Source organism: Ambystoma mexicanum, chromosome 10 (assembly GCF_040938575.1).
Source record: "Ambystoma mexicanum isolate Mex_15411 chromosome 10, UKY_AmexF1_1, whole genome shotgun sequence".
NCBI lineage: Eukaryota > Metazoa > Chordata > Amphibia > Caudata > Ambystomatidae > Ambystoma > Ambystoma mexicanum.
Window position 1 is genome coordinate 805,596,377 of NC_090932.1, and position 17,304 is coordinate 805,613,680.

General features: G+C 48.9%; 1 protein-coding gene across 1 annotated transcript in view; it reads right to left on the bottom strand.

Annotated features, from left to right (window-relative positions):
- The window catches only part of KPNA4 (karyopherin subunit alpha 4), a 422,537-nt gene that overhangs the window by 140,070 nt on the left and 265,163 nt on the right, over window positions 1-17,304 (bottom strand). Inside the window, exon 13 of the mRNA XM_069618469.1 lies at window positions 16,187-16,291. Coding sequence (XP_069474570.1) covers window positions 16,187-16,291 — 105 coding nt within the window. The remainder of the gene's footprint in view (window positions 1-16,186; window positions 16,292-17,304) is intronic.

Genomic DNA, 17,304 nt, shown 5'->3' on the forward strand with positions numbered 1-17,304 from the left:
GCGGGCCCACATGGGAGCCACCAGAATCATGGAGACTGGTTCCTGGTGCATCTTGTGCACTATCTTGTTCAGAAGGGGAGTGTGGGGGGAGGGGGGGGAGAGGGATGCTGGGTGGAGGGTTCGCGTAGACAAATTTCCCCGACCAAGTTATCCAGAGACCGTTCCCCCCCTGGATCGGTTCTGGGGGTACCTGGAGGCGTAATCTTGGCATTGGGCGTTCTCCTGAGTAGCGAACAAGTCGATTTCTGGAACCCCCATTCTGCGAAGACGTTGGATACAATGTCTTCATGCAGTCGCCATTCGTACTCTTCTGGCAGAGGAAAATCTCTGCCGAGTACGTCTGCCAGAAGATTGAGTTTCCCTGGAACATGTTGGTATATCAGGAACATCATGTGTTTGAGAGCCCATATCCAGATGTTTTGGGACAGCTTGGATAGCCCTGGAGAGTGAGTGCCCCCCTGTTTGTTCAGGTAATACACTGCTGTTGTGCTGTCGGTTAGGACCAGCAATGTCTTCCCTTGCAGTTGCTCCTGAAAGGCTTTCAATGCTTTGAACACTGCTAGTAGCTCTAGTAGGTTTATATGGTTGGACGCTACCTGAGGGGACCTCACTCTGTGCGCTGTCTGTTGAAGCAGGTGGTTGAGGTGGGGGGGGGGGGGGAATTTCGCGGGCCTGACACCACTGACTGTTGAGCCACTCTTGCATGCGACGCATGCGCAGCCACGCGTGGGGAACCAAGTATATGCAGGACGCCATCATCCCTAGCAAACGCATAGCTTTGCGTACCGTCACCTCAACTGGCTACATACTGAGGAACCTGAGAGAGCATGTTCTGAACCCTCTCTCTGGAAGGGAAGACTAGACAGTCTTCCGTACGAATAAGAGCCCCTAGGAACTGTTTTACTTGGCTGGGGACTAAGCTGGATTTCTTTTTGTTGATAGAAAATCCCAGGCTGAACAGTAGGTCTACTGTCTTTTGGGTTTTCGAAAAACAAACGAACGAGTCCCCCGTGATGAGCCAATCGTCGAGGTAAGGGTAAACTGGAACTGAAAGTCTGCGCAGGTGTGCCGCTGCCACTGCCAGGACCTTGGTAAACACCCTTTGCGCCGAGGCTATGCCGAAGGGGAGTACTTTGAACTGCTAGTGTTTGTCCTGAATCACAAACCTTAGGAATTTTCTGTGCGCTGGCAGCATTGAAATATGAAAGTATGCATCTTTCATATCCAATGTTGTCATGAAGTCCCTGTTTTAGCAATGGGATCACCTCTTGCAGTGTTACCATGCGAAACTTCTGGGGCTTTATGAACTTGTTCGCTGGGCGCAGGTCTAGAACAGGACGCATGGCGAGATCCTTTTTGGGTACAAGGAAGTACACTGAATAGATCCCCTCGTTTACCTGAAGAATCGGGACGGCTTCTATGGCGTCCTTTCCCAGCAGTGCTTCCACCTCTTGGATCAGGATCTGCAGATGTTCCAGTGAAAGGAGTCGATGTTTCGGCGGTCTGAACTGTGGAGGTCGGGCGAATTCCACACAGCAACCGTGGGCGACCGTCTTTAAGACACACTGGTCTGAAGTTATCCCCTCCCATGCCTTGAGGAAAGATGTTAATCGCTCCCCGACCGGGGAGACATGGGAGGGGACCCGAACTTGGTGGTCATTTCTGACCCGAAGTTGACGCTCCTCTGGAATTGGAGCCTCTGCCTCTATTCTTTCCGCGCTTCTGACCCCCCTGGGGGTAGTAAGTGGGGATTGCAGCAGGTTGACTTGAGTTGAAGTTGCTCGTGCCGAAATTTTGAGCGGCGCGGGCTTGTCCTCCAAAGGGCCGCCGAGAATTACTGCCCCTCTGAAGAGGGTTTTTGGGAAATCTGGTGCAGCGACTTAATAGTCTTGTGCTCCTTCTTGGCTGTCTCCAACACATAGTCCTACCGCCTTCCCGAAGAGGTTGGCCTCTTCAATGGGTTTGTTGGTGATGGATGCCTGGGTCTCAGGCCTGAAGCCCGACGTGCACAGCCATGCGTGTCTCTTTAGGCGAGTACCCTGTGCGAGAGACCTGCCTGCTGTCTCTGCGGAGTCCAGGGTATTCTTTACAACATTCTGATTGGCAAGTTTGCCCTTCGAGACAATGGCGAGAAGCTTGGCTCTGGTTTGGTCCGGAACCTCCTGAAGGCCTTCCTGGAGTAGGTTCAATTGGGCGTCAACGTAGTTTGCCAGTCCGGGGGTGACTCCCGTGGCAAGGGGAACCCCTGCTCTCTTGCGAGTGCTGGTCACCACCAGCGAGTCTGCGATAGCGTGTCCTTTGATATAAAAGGAGTCGGTGGGTGAGGGCCAGAAAAGTTTTGACCCTTGGGTTCACAGCCCTAGTCTGAGCGGGTGTGAGTAAGGAAGGGGCCAGCCGTCTCTTTACAGAGCTCAAGAGAGGGATAGACTGGCTTGCCGGAGGCTTGTCATTAATAATGTCCTCCGCGAAATCTTGTTCGGGCAGGGCTTCAAGCGTGGCAATTTTAAAGAATTCCGCTGCTTTTTTCAACATGTTGTTGAAAGCCATTTGATCATCCACCGCGGGAGCTTGTTGAACCAGGGTGGATGGGGGAAGTCTCGAGGCAAACGATATCAGAATTGTGATCATCCTGCTGGGTGTCCTCCCAGTTGTCCGTTGCGCCTTGATCTTCCCCATAATTGTCCAGAAAAGAAGCCTCTTCTTCTGTATAGATGTCTCTATACGTGTATTTCTGGACATCTTCTTGATAGTCAACATAGTGTTGGACATCTAGGAGTTGGGCAACTTGTGTTTGAGGGTTAGGGTCTACCCGAGCTTTTTTCGGCTAAGGTTGATCAGAAGCCCTGAAAAACTGCTCCAGCCGATCCATACACTCCTCAAATTGCTCCGTGGTCCACTTGGATGACCCAAATGGACCCAGCTGAGTAGGAACCGGGTCCTCCGCCCTAAGGCGTTGAGGATCCCCTCAGGATGCTTGAGAGGGGTACCTGGCTTTCTTCCTAAGAGCCTTCGGGCTGGTCTTCCAAATCCGTGGAAAACCTTTCGGCGGATTGGCCCAATACTGTGGGCGGAACCGGTACTAGGCCCACCGCCGTAGCAATCCTATTGATGCTCTTACTGATAGTCACCGAATCTTCCTCGTAGTTTTCGGGCCTGCACGGGCCTTGGAACCCGAAGTTTCTTGTTCAGAAACTTTGGCGTGTGTAGTTTGGGGAGTAGTGCCCTTGTTATGATTGTTAAGCCCAGTCATGTGCTGCTGCGAATGCGGGGACGTCAGATCGATCCGATGGCTCTTTTGCCTTCTTCGACAAAGTTGTTGAGGAGGACGCTTGGGTTGTGTGCTTTGTGCGGTGAGATTGTACGCCCCTGTCACCGGGTGTGGTCCCTGTAGCAGGGCCGGAGTCGAGCCTCGAAGGGTCGGGGACGGGCATGGCAGCTCTAGAATAGTCCACCTCAAGGTCTATAACGTCCGCGTAGGACGTTTGGTCATCCGATGTACCCCCGTCACTTTCGGCTGGTGTCGCGGCAGGTGAGGGAGGCTCCACGCGTGACATTATGTACGCGGCCCACCGCTTCAACCGGCGCTCCTTAAGCGTTTAGGAGTTTACATGCCAAACACTGCTTTAGTGCTCTAGGGGGAGACAAGCGTACATGACGTGTGCTCGTCTTTCCACGGATATCTGACCCTACACACAGGACAGAATCTAAATGGAATCCTTTCCATAGCAGAAGGGAAGGGTGACCAGACCAAAAAGGAAAGAAATGGAAAAGAGGAAAGACAGCAGTATGGCAAACCCCAAGCCCACTCTCCCTACTGTGTAGGCCGGCCAGAAGGCCCGACCACGTAGAGGTCCGAACGCCGGATCTTAGGCGCCGGAACCCACAGCCGTAGACGATTCCCCCGTAGTCTTCATCGAAGACGTTCTTGATAGACGAAGTGACTTAACAGGGATTAAACCGGCAATTCGGTAAGATAAACAATGTCTCATGAAGAGCTCCGCTGTAGGGCGACCAGTTATCTGGGCAGAAAAAAAACAATCTGAGGGACCTCAGCGCGTGAGGGATTTTGGGTACTACACGTCACGATAGGGATAGCGTTTCAGACACGCCTATGCTGACGTCCCCTTTCGGTCCCCCGAAAGACAAGATGCAATACTCTGCGGTTACCACTGGATGTCGGACCATATGCACAGCATGTGATTCTAAGCAGATTAACAAGCATCAGAAAAAAAAGAAGGTTACAGTTATTCATACTGAGTTCACCAGAGGAGTCAATACAATTCAATAGGCTAGGCCAAAGTCAATGGGCTAGAGTCGGTTCTACGTTATTGCTCCACGGTATTTTTTAATCGTGGGTTTTTTTCATTGCCTTTTTTGGGGGGGGGGGGGGTTACCCCCCCATCCCCCCCTTTTTTTATTCCCTTACACCCACATCCATATATAATTTTTTAACCCCCCCCCCCCCCAAAAAAAAATTAAAAACACGCAATGAAAAATACCGCGGTGAAATGCGTGTATACCCTGTAGTCTTGGCTAGGATAAAGCAGTTCTGGTAATTAAATGGAAATGTCTCTGCACCAGTTCTTGGGAGTAGTTTGTAAAAAAAAGAATCATGTGTTGGGTCACAAGCCGATTAGGCCTGTGAGTTACAAAAGTTTCAAGCACTTTCGCAGTGAGACGTCATTTCTCAGTCTCGTTTTATAGTACCTTACAAATGAAAAAGGCAGCTGATGACTTCTGTTCCTGGCAGTTCCTGCAGATCTCGCTGTTCCTGGGCATCAGTCGTGGGGACAAGAGGGAGGACGTCTGGGGACTCCTGCACTGGGACGTCAAAAGCATGCAACTGGCAAACTTCGATTTTAGTGGCTGTTTCGCGTTTCAGCTACCGCACTGGTAAAAACGCTGGTCCTGGCTGTCTAGGTGGATTGTCTTTGCTTCTGAGGTCCTGCACTCAGCTGAGGAGGGTCAGGCTCCGTTGGTCAGACATCGTGGGAGACAGGAGGATCTTCCAAATGCTTTAAGCCAGCTTACAAGCAACGCACACAATCTGGTGTCCCTCTCCCTGGTTTCTGTTTCCTGCAGCAACAGAGGAAATTCAACCAGCTCCAAGATGGTGTCCAGGTGGCTTACTTTGGAGTTGATTGGTCCCACCAACTCAAAGGGAGAAGTCGTCCTTGCAGGGGCTTCTCTGTCAATGCAAACTTGGCGTTTCGGCACGGCAGCAGGTCTTCACCGGGCAAACCAATGGTCCAGGAGTTGCAGCAGCAGTCGCCCTCTTCAAGTTCTTCGGTTCCTTCATCCAGTGGCCGACTCTGCCTTCCAAACTTAAAGACTCTGCTTTTACACAGTTCTCTCCCTTTCATTGCAGCCTAGCTGTCACTCACCCAGCAGGGTGGCTGTCCTTGCCGCACAGTCAGCCGGCCAATCACTACAGAGTGCATTTGGGTCTCCTAGGATACTAAGCACAGGGAGTTTCGGGCATCTCCCTCACTTCCCGCCTACCCCCGACACGGGCTTCACTCGTGAATCCCGCCAAAGGCGAAATAAACAAAGATCAAACCTGGTTTGGCACACAGAGAAAAACTCTAGGAGGACCTTTCCACATAGACATGGTGAAAAACAACGACCGGTAGTTCACAAAGAAACCACTGCCATCTGCCAGTCAATTGAGGAAAGGGTAACAAAAAAAAGTTACATGAGCATTTAGACACAGGGGATACTAAGTAAACCCTCAAGCGCTCGATTGGAAGATCGCATTGTACTTGCTAGACCCAGCACACACTAAGTAAAGCCAATTTTACTTTACTGTTCTGGGCAAAGGTTTATCCCAGAGAAGGTATCTAAGCCTTGGCAAATCTAAAAGATTTCTCTGTGCCACTGCACTGAGGGTGCTGTGTGACAACTGTAAAAGATGATGCCTATGGAGTTTGTTAGACTCCATAACCAAAAGAAACCAAGGTAAAATTCACACAAAAATACATAAGAGTTGTAAAAAGGGTCACACTCTCCAGGTTAAAAAAAAAATCAAGTCCTCAAAATCCAGCAAAGTTGCTGGGGGTCTGTAAGGTGGAGGGAATTAGCACATTTCTGAGAATTCTCCTTAACAGAGGTTGAGGGTGGATAGGTCCAACACAACTCAGGCCAGCCTGGTTCTTTTGTATGGTGAAAATCCTGGAATAGAGGCCTAAGGCTCTCTGGGAGGCTGGGACTTCTTCCACTGCCCCTGGCTCTCAACGAGCGACCAGATCGCCGCCAACATAATTGCTGTGCCAATCTGGTGGTGGGGAGGGATGGGAGAAGGGACGGCAGGCGGTGCCCCGAGGCTACCACAGAGGATCCAGGGGTCCACAGAGTTCTGGTGCCAAAATTGCATGTGAAAGGCAAGCCTGCCCCCTCACTGGCAATACGTGAACACGGAGGGACCCGTCATGTCCTTTTCCCCCTCCGAGGCTGGTGCTGAGGAGGTGGACTGTAGGAAGCCTTTGGCCCCCAACACCAATTTTTGCTGCTTGCGCCGGTGCTGAATGGCAGAGTGGTCAGGTTGTCTCGACCCCTTCTTCTGGAAGCCCCGGAACCAGCCGAACGAACGCCCCTTGTCTGAGCGTTGATGCGGCTGGCTGTACGCCTTGGGCGTGGCCTTCGTCAGGATAGATAAGGAATTAGCTGTCTGCGAGCCGTTATCTAATTCCTTGTCGGTGGTAGAGTAGAAGAGATCACTACCCTTGAACGGAAGGTCCAATATACGTTTCTGGACATCAGGGTTACATTTAGTAGCCCGAAGCCAGGCTATCCTCCTCATGTTCGTGGCTATGCAGATGGCCCGGCCAGAGGTGTAGATATGGGCCACAGTGGACTCCATGTCCTGCGCAACCAGCTTGGCTTCTCCTAGACCTGCCTTAAAGCATACCTGGCTTTGCACCATTGGTTCTGGAAGAAAGTATGCCATTTCCCACCAAAGCCTTGGGTTAGTGCAGCCAGCATGGCATCTGCGTTGGATTGACGCAGGTGCAAGGAGGTGTCCGAGTACACCTTCCCGTACGCCTCCAAGATCTTATCCTTGCCTAGCAGCGTCCAGGATGAGGTGGCCGAGAACTACTGAGGCTTAGAGTAAAGTCAGCGATCACTGAAGAGTGCAGTTGAGTGTGCAGCCAATAGCAAGAGTGGACCCCCCCCCCCCCCCTCCATCGGTCTGTACTTCGCATTGAGGCGTTTGAAAGAATGGGCTGAGTGTGGCTTAAGCCATCCCCTTTTGGCCAAGGCCACGTCTTTCTGCACTGGGATACCAGTCTTGGCAGGGGGTCATAGGGTGCAGACTTCTGCCAAGACCCTCCTCGGGCTGCTGTACCTCAAGTTGAGCAAGGCCCAAATATTGTGTCAAACCTGCGAGCCTGTTGTGGAAGGACTTTGCTGACAGCTTGTCAGGGTCCTCCTCGTCTGTGTCCACCAGGATGTCCAGCTTGTCCGGAGCGGGTGGAGGAGTGCTTGGCTCCGTGGGCTGCGGTGTGGGGCCCGGAGCTGGAGGTTGTTGTGGAACCGCCTGCACTGGCACGGCAGCCAGTAGTACGGTTGCTGCGTCAGTGTCTGTGGAACCGGAGCCATAGGGGGAATGACTATGGGCGCGGGTTGGGTGACTGGATAGAGCAAGTCCCTGACTGCATCCCATAGGATCGCCCCCCATTTGGGGGGGGGGGGTTCGCATCAGAGCCAGAAACCTTTAGAAGAACCGGTCTTCGAAGGCTGGAGGTGGCAGGAGATATTGACAGAGTGGCTAGAGGCTGCTGAGGCCAGGGCGCACTGCCTACGTAGCAGGGGAAACCTACCCTGCACCACTTTTGATAGGCTGTAGGCCACGTACCTGGTTGACACCAGTCCCACCTTGACACTCATTCTCCCGCCTGGTCTGTTCCTACGAGTGGCATCGGACGAATGTGCCTTGCCCAGCTGCCATTTTGTCAAGCTGCATGCCACACTGGGCCCGGCCTCTACCAATCCACTTGCTGGTGGAGCAAGAGACCTACCTGGCACCTCAGGTCTGGATCGGGAAGGTATACACTGCCCTCGGATGAGTTGCCGGCTGTATGAAGGCGCCCCCTCAGACATTGGGCCGGTGCTAGGGCATAGCCCCGCAGGAGTACTCAGTAAAAGAACCCAGCACTGAATCCGGAAGGATCCATCAATTCCTCTGCCATGTGGCCGGTAGCTGGACTAGCCTCTGTGTGTGCTGGTACCACAAAACGATGGGTTCCTCCCGCTCGGGCGATTCCTCGGAAAGGAGTCGCCCTTACGAGATGCAATAAAAAAATAGTGGCCCTCCCTTGGGCCTCGATCTCTGCTTAACGAAGTTCTTCAGGTCCTCCGGAGGCAATCTTTCGAAGAGCTCCCTCCACCTAGCTAGCCTGTTCTTGAGTGCACATGGAGTCAATGCGTCGCACGTGGTACAACCTTCCCAGCCGTGGTCAGTGTTAGGGAGGATTCCCCTCTACGTTACAGCCCTCCAGCTCTTTTGCTAAACTTTGGGACTTTGAACTTTTTAATTCTGTTTGTTTTATGTGTTTATTTCTTTTGGTTATGGAGTTTTTAGATAACCCCACAGGCACCTTTTCATGTGCATCACACAGCACCCTCAGCGCAGTGACAAAGGGAAGTCTTTTTAGGCTGTCCCAAGGTTTGAATACCTTCTCTGGGATAAACTACTGTTTCCCAGAGAAAGTAAAGTGAAATTGACTTTACTAGTCTTTTTAAATTCCTAGACCCAGCACACCATCTTCCTATAGCGTGCTGGCGGGGTTACCTAGTATCCCCTATGTCTAGAAACGCATGTAGCAGTCCCCTGCTACCCTTTCCTCTCGAAATGGCTGGTGGCAGTGGTTTTACAACAAACTACCATGATTTTTCCCGACCGTGAACACCGGAAGCTAAATATCGCGGGAGCCATGTTTTTCAAGATGGCGCCTAAGCCCCCCCCCTTAACAGGTCCCGGTCGTCTTTTCGCCATTTCTGTTTGGCAAGGTCCTTCGAGTTTGTCTCTGCGTACCAAACCAGGTTTGGTCCCTTTGCTTCAATGCCTTTGGTAGGCTCCAAGATTGAAGACCGCATCTGACGCCAGAGTGTCTGGGTTGGCCAGGAAGTGAGGGAGGTGCCCGAAACTCCCTGTGCTTATTCTCTGAGGAGACCCAAATGCACTCTGATGTGATTGGCTGGCTGACTGTCCGGCAAGGACAGCCACCTTGCTGGTGAGCAGCAGCTAGGCTAGAATGAAAGGGAGCGAACTGAATAAAAGGTGAGTCTTTTGGATTGGAAGGCAGAGTCGACCACTGGAACGAAAGAACCAAAGACGATGCTGGAAGAGGGCGGCTGCTGCAACTACTGGACTGTTGGTTTGCCCGGTCGAGCTCTGCTGCAGGACCGAATCACCACAACAACTTCTTCCTTTGAGTTTGTAGGAGCAATCAACTCGTAAGCCAACTGGATACCATTCTCGGAGCTGGTTAGGATTAACCAGGGAGAAGGAGACCCGCTTGTGCGATTGAAGACAGCTACCAGAATTGAAGAATTGCCCGTTTGTCAGCTTTGTGACCAGTCCCCATGCAGTGCAGGAGTTCCCAGACGTCCTCTCTTGTCCCCACAACAGGCTCGTGAACAGCGAGATCTGCAGGAACAGAAGTCTTCAGCTGCATCTTTTTCTTCAAATAAGGTACTGTGAAAATCCGACCGAGAGAACTTACCTCTCACTGGGAAAGTGCGTGAAACTTTGGCAACTTGCAGGCCTAGTCAGCCTGTGACACGACATATGAACTTTCTTCCGTGAACTACTTTTAAGAACCATGGCAAAGACTTTTCCGTTTTAATACCAGAACTGTTTTTACCTATACAAGACTAGACCATTGCCTTTCGTTTTATTAATTTATGCCTTTTTGCTCCTACTTCAAACGCTCTGAATGCCATTTTGCTCCTCATTCAAAGTAGTTTAAATGTTTCAGAACCAGTTAGTGTAAAGTATTGTAGAATATGATTGTTTGCTATTGATGGCCTCCTTTTAGTGAAAGTTTTCTAAATGACTAATAAATTAAGAAGTGTTTTACCAAGAAGCCTTGAGTTTAAGGGTCCATCTGAATACTCGCGATTGTAGACCTCCGTGTAACATTACAAGGTCACATTCCCTCTTGAGATGGCTCGTTAGCAAAAACTGTATGGTACAGACTTATACCAAAGGTTGGTTTTGCTTACATCTGTAGTCCAGTTGTGTGTAGTCGTCCTAAAGAGTACCTCATACAACCTTTGCCTAACAGTCGGGGCCAAGGCAGCGGAGGCAAAGTGCGTGGGGAAAGGGCAGCGCAGAAGAGCCCCTCGCAGGCTGGACACCCGCTGAAGCCACCCAAAGTCCACATGCGCCGGGGAGGAGCACAACGCCGGGGGACAAAGCACCTATATGACAGATAAAAGACAAAGATAGAAGAGTCTGGGGAAGAGCGTGTGGTATTATATGGCAGAGCCAAACCCAGGAGCGCTGGTGAAATCTGCCTGTTCCCGTCGATGTGGAAAAGGGGATGAGGGGTGGCGCCGGTGGGTGGCATGCTCTCAAGGCCACACCCCTGCGTGCCTCTAAATTTAAAGGGGAAGAAGGTTTTTCTGATGAAAAAGGTTCTGTCTCCTGTCCATAGGAAGGACGCCCATTCAGTATGGAGGAAAAGGGAAGGGATGCAAGAGTACCAAGTAAACATTCACTTGTACCAAAAACGCTACAGGTAAGGATACATTGCATCCCCCAGCACTCCACATAAGGTGGGGTGTGCTGGCTCACTATATGAAATGTAAAGGGGCATGAAAATCCCGCTTTGAAAATCCAGTGAGGGAGGTGCCCGAAACTCCGCGCTTATTCTCCTAGGAGACCCAAACACACTATGATGATCGGCTGGCTGACTGTCCGGCAGGGACAGCTACCCTGCTGGGTGAGCGGCAGTTAGGCTGGAATGAATGCGAGAGGACTGAATAAAAGGCGAGTCTCTTGACTTGGAAGGCAGAGTCGACCACTGGACGAAGGAACCGAAAAGAGCTTGAAGAGGACAGATGCTGTAACTCCTGGACCATTAGTGTGCCCGGTGAAGCCGTGCTGCAGGTCCGAATCGCCAAGTTTGCATCGACAGAAGCCCTGCAAGGACCACTTCTCCCTTTGAGTTGGTGGGACCAATCAACTCCAAAGTAAGCCACCTGGACACTTATCTTGGAGCTGGTTGCATTTCCTCAGAGTGCTGCAGGAAACCTTAGAGCCAGGGAGAGGGACACCAGATTGTGTGTGTTGCTTGTAAGCTGGCCGAAAGCTTTTGGAAGATCCTCCAGACTCCCACGAAGCAGGACCAACCAAACCTGACCACCATCAGTTGAGTCCGGGACCTCAGATGTGACGAACGTCCACCTTGACAGCCAGGAACCGCGCTTATTGCTATTTGCTGTAACGCAAGGAGCTGAAACGCGAAACAGCCACTGAAAGTAAAGTTTGCCGGTTGCCAGCTTTGACGGTGCCAGTACAGTGCAGAAGTCCCCCGATGTCCTCCCTCTTGTCCCCACGACTGAGGCCCAGGAACAGCAAGATCTGTAGAGCTGTACAAGAAAAGAGGTCTTCAGCTGCATCTTTCTTCTTTACTAAGGTACTGTAAAACTAGCCTAAGAGAACACACCTCTTACTGTGGAAGTGCTTGTAACTTCTGCAACTCACAGGTGTAATCAGCGTGTGGCCCTACATTTGATTCTTCTTGTTCTCAAAGACTAAGAACTTGTGCAAAGACTTTTCCATTTGCTTACCTGAAGTGCTGCATCCTATACAAAGACTTTGGCCTATTGACTTTGGCTTACCCTATTGAATTGAATGACTCTTCCAAGAGTCATTGGAAAGTATTTGCCCTGTTTATGATTGTGTATTTCTTGTGTTCTAATAACTTGCCTTTTACAAAGAGTGTTCTGTATTGCAATAGTAAAGTATTAATGTCCCCAGCACCCTTATTACTGAAGTCACATGTGGGTGTAGGTTGTGTCTGTGGGGCATCCCAGAAGGGCCTTGTCTGATCCAGAAACTCAGAGTGTACAGTAGTGAAGTATATTCGTGTGGTCTATTGCTCCCTTCTGAAGGCGGCTTTATAACCGACTAATACACTCAAGGTTTCTTGCATAAAGAATGTAAGTTTATTTGAATACCTGTAACTGAATCTTTGTGCAACTTCACTACAGCTCACATTTGCCCTTTTGAGGTTAAGCCTGGCTGCACAACACGCTACCAAAACTGTAGTACAAGCTTACACCAAAGGTTGGGTTACCTATACCTGTAGTCCTAGTTCTTTGTAGTATTCCCAGAGGGTACTGCATTAAAACTTTGCCTAACAAAGGGGAGGGAGGGGGGAGGGGGGGACAGATTCCCTTCACCTAGGGACAAGAGAAATGAATCGCCAACACCAAGCACAAAGTTCTGGAGTTCACACAAGTCAGGAAGATTCATCACAAATATGAAAATCTTACCCAACATTTGATCACTAGCCACAGTCCGTAGCCAAACGCTGTAAGCCTAAAACGAAATACTTTTAAATAGCCAAAAGTAACTGCTGCCACCAGCTTCTCCATTTAGCACCCTTAAGAGTAACGAAAAATCCTCCGAGTGTTAGTCTGGGGCAAAACAAAGTCTACCGCATTGGACTGCATTGTAAGAATAATTGTATAATGATAAAGTTACCAGTGATAACAAGTCACTAAAAGTGGAAACAAAGGAACACATGTATGGGCAGCCTGAAGGACATGTCTGTTTCCCCATTATAAATGAGCATAAAGCCAGTGTAGGGACGCTGAAGGCAGATCAGATTGAAAGTTGTGGTCCAAGAAATGAAAGATCCTGTAAAGAGAAATATTTCCTAATAGTCACCTAAGGAGTAAAAGACTAGGTGAGAGTAAAGATATTACCCCTTCTCACCTAGGAATAAGGGAAAAATAATCAAAGTGCAGCAAAAATTCCTGGGTTGAGATAGGCCAGTGTTGGGGAGAATTCTCCGAAATTTGCCAATTCCGCTCTACCTTAGAGACCCCCAGCTGTTTTGCTGGACTCTGGGACTTTGGTTTTTTACCTGGAAAGAGTGAGATCCTGCCCCCCCCCACTCATGTATTTTAATGTGATTTTGAACAATGTTTCTTTTGGTTGTGGAGTCTGACAAACTCGAGGCATCTTTTTACATTGTGTCACAGCACCTTCAGTGCAGTGGCACAGGGAAGTCTTTCAGATTTCCCAAGGTTTAAATACCTTCTCTTGGATAAACTACTGTTTCCAAGAGAAGTGAAATTGACTTTACTTACACTTGTGACTTTCTAGACCCAGCACACCATCTTACAATAGGGTGTTGGAAGAGTTACTTAGTATCCCCTTTTTCTATCTTCTCAAGTAACAATTTTATGTTACCCTTTCCTCAATGAATGGCTGGTAGCAGTGGTTTACTTTTAACTACCGTGGGATGAATTTACCACGGGCTGAATTTGTAGCTCCAGTAAAGCACCCAAGGGTGCCATTTTTGTCAAAATGGCCAAGTCTTCTTTTTTCACCATTTCTTTGTAGAAAGGTCCTTCTTGAGATGAATCTGCTGCCAAACCAGGTTTGGTCACTTGTTAGTTTTGCTTTTGGTGGGATTCATGAGTGAAACCTGCCTCTGGATCCAGGGTGTCTGGCGGGGGGCAGGAAGCGAGGGAGGTGCCCGAAACTCCATGTGCTTAGTCTCCTAGGAGACAGGACTGCACTCCTAGCTGATTGGCCGGCTGTCCGGCAAGGACAGCCACCCTGCTGGATCACTGACAGCTAGGCCGGAATGAATGGGAAAAACCTGCATAAAAGGAGAGGCTTTTTGGCTTGGAAGACAAGTGACCACTGGACAAAGGAATCTGAAGCAGAACTTGAAGAGGACGCCTGCTGCAACTCCTGGACCATTGGTTTGCCCGGTGAAGCCCTGCTGCTGTGCTGAAACTCCAAACTCATTTCAACTAAAGAAGCCTTGCAAGGACGACTTCTCCCCTTGTGTTGGTGGGACCAATCAACTCCAAAGTAAGCCACCTGGACATCCTCTCGGAGCTGGTTGAAATTCCACTGCAGTTGCTGTTGGAACCGAATAGCCAGGGAGAGGAACACAAGATAGTGTGTGTTGCTTTTAAGCTGGCTAAGAGCTCCGGGAAGATCCTCGAGACTCCCAGGAAGCAGGACTGACCGAGCCTGAGCGACCTCAGAGTGCTGGACCCCAGATGCAAGGAAAGCCCACCTAGAGAGCCAGGAACGCTATAATGTGGTAGATACGAGGAGATTAAACACCAAAGTGCCACTTGTTTGAAGATTGCTGGTTGCCCTTGTTGACCGTCCCATTGCAGTGCAGGAGTCCCCAGACATCCTCCATCTTGTCCCCACGACTGAGGGCCAGGAACACCAGATCTGCACAGGAACAGAAGCCATCTGCTGCACTTTTCTTCAACCTAAAGGTACTGTACAGTCTAAGAGAACTTACCTTGTGTAAAGTAACCTCACTTGTCCTCGGAGACTTGTCTTGGTTACTCTATAGAGTTGGTGTCAGCTGCTTTACTTCACAAGCCTAATGAGCTTGCGGCCCTACTTTGATTTCTTCTTTTCTACAAAGACTTATAAAACACTGTGCAAGACTTTTACTTACCTGCCAGAAGAGCTTCAGTTCACCTTGACTTTTGCTAACTTGACAATGGCTAGCCTTGCTCCCTGAATGACTTCTCTACTCTGCTTATGTGTTGTGTCTTCCTTCCAGACGATTCACTGACTTTGCATTTTGGGGGGGTGGGGGGTTTGGGTTATATTGAAAGTACTTACCTGCTTAATAATTGTGCAAATACGTGCCTTACTCTGAAACCTCTTTGACACTCCTCTGTAGAGTTTTCTAAATGCAACAGTGATATATGAATGTCCCCAGCACCCCAACTATTGAAGTCACCTGAGGGTGTAGGTAGTGTGTGGGCCATCCCAAAAGGGTACTTCCTGATTAAGAAATATTAAGGAGTGTATTTTGCAGTGTATTTGTGTGTTACAATTATATTGCCCCCTTCTGAAGAAGGCTTACTCTGACTCTTCAATACATTAATTGTTTAATCAAGAAACCTTGTGTGTAAGAGTTTTTGAATACGTGTCACTGAATCTGTAACTCCCCTACAGCTCACATTGACCCCACTTGAGATGAGCCTGGCTGCTCAACACCCTACCAACCTGTGCAGTACAGACTTCTACCAAAGGTTGGGTTCCTATTGCCAGGTGGTCAGGGTTGCTGTAGTGCAGCCAAAGGGTACTGCATACAATCTTGCCTAACAGCCAGGAAGATAAAAATCTTACCCGACAGCTTCCTAAAATCTGTCCACTAGGTCAGATTATATTTATCAATCTTAAGAGAGCTGGGCTCAGAGGGAGACCACATCAGACATTTGAGGCCTGCCTAGTTACCCACATAAAGGGCTCCCCAAAACAAAACAGCTGGAAGTGGGGCTCAAAAATACATTAGCACAACGGCCATCATGATGGTGCATTGAGGAACTAATGTGGTAAAAAGAACTGCAACCCTGGTGAATGCAATATGTAATTAAAGCAGCCATCAGTTTACTACACAGAACTTGTAGGGCGAGAATGACCAAAATGGGGTGCTTAAGTAGCACTGACCTGGTATCCACATGGGCTACTAGGGCAGCACAACAAGAAAAAGATTAAAGTGGCTGAGGGGTTTCAGTAGAAGTCCCTTTGGCAACAAAAGCAAAGCAAACACTAGGAAAGCCGGCAAAAGGAAAAGTAAATAGTTGTCCAGATAATCCCTAAAAAAGTAATTCTGCGCTCAACGTGCCATTAACAGCTCATATTCAAGGAGGCTATTTTTGGAAAAACTGGACAATCTTCTTAACTGATTAGGTTCCAGTTCGGAGGGGTTGCCAGCCCGAGACGTACACAAAAAAAATCAAATAATGTAAAAAGCCATCTGAGCATTTCTCTTTTCAGTCCAAGACCACACATTGTTGGTTTTAAAAAAAAAAAAAAAAAAAAAAAAAAAAAAAAAACGCAGTCACTTAAAAAGGTTGGATTGGGCAGACCTCATCCAGCATCAGTTACTTTCAAAAAACATTACAAACTATGCAAGTATTAAGTACTTTCTGCATTTATTATGATTCTTACCTTGTCTAGTAAGTGTATGATCATTGGAACAAGGTTGGCTTCAATAACTGCTTGAACTTGCTGCTGATTTCCTGCTGTAATATTTGAGAGAAACCATACCGCCTCCTGCAGAACGAACGATTGGCATGATTACAATAAAGAAAAAGTGATCCACAACATATATTCACTTTGTGCTCGCTTTAGCAACATGCAAATGTCTTGCAGGCATGCCAATTGTAGACTATTGCAGATGCTGAACTCTGCAACTGCTTTAAGCATTTGCTTAATTGAGTGCAAGCCTTTCCTGTACTTCGATTGCTGCCGATTTACAAAATAATTCCCAACAATAAAACATTACATATTCTAAAAATTAGGTTGTTTCATTATGCACAAGCAATATATTTTCTTTGTTGAGCTTTTTTTAACTTGGGAAAGGGGCTTCACAGTTAATTCACACCAAGATGGTAGGCGCTTCTCTATATAAGCCAGTCTCTCCCAGAGGTTAGACTTAGGAAAGCAGCAACGGATATACTAAAAGGAGGAGCAGGATGGTGAAGTACAGAAATCCATCACACAATGGATTTGTCACAAGAAAGATTGCAGATGTATTTTTTTGTCACACTGGATGAGGTTGCTAGACAAGTCTGATCTATGAACACCTCATCAAAAAAGGTCCACCCCTGTTTCTCTAAAACCATTAAGGACCACATCGACACCCTCGCTCTGGCCCTTGCCAATTTCTGCAACCACGCTTGCCTGTGGACCTTTCCCTTACCCCCTGAAGCACTCCCTTGTGCATACTCTCCTCAAGAAACCCGCAGCTGACCCCTCTTGCCCGGCTAACTAGCACCCAATATCCATTACTCCCTTTTTGGGGAAGCTCTTGGAAAAGCTAGCCATCTCTCAGAGTAACCTTTCTGACTGTTGGCTCTCTCCATGACTACCAGTCTGGATTCAGAGCTGGAAACTGCCCCCCTGAACATCCGTGAAGACCTGCTCTCCAACCGTGACCAACATTCCCTCTGTCCTTGTTGGGGAGGGTACTCAAAATTGTGCTAATTCCCTCCTCCTTAGAGACCCCCAGCTCTTTTGCTGAACTTTGGATTTTTGTATTTTTATGTGATTTTTACCTCAGTTTC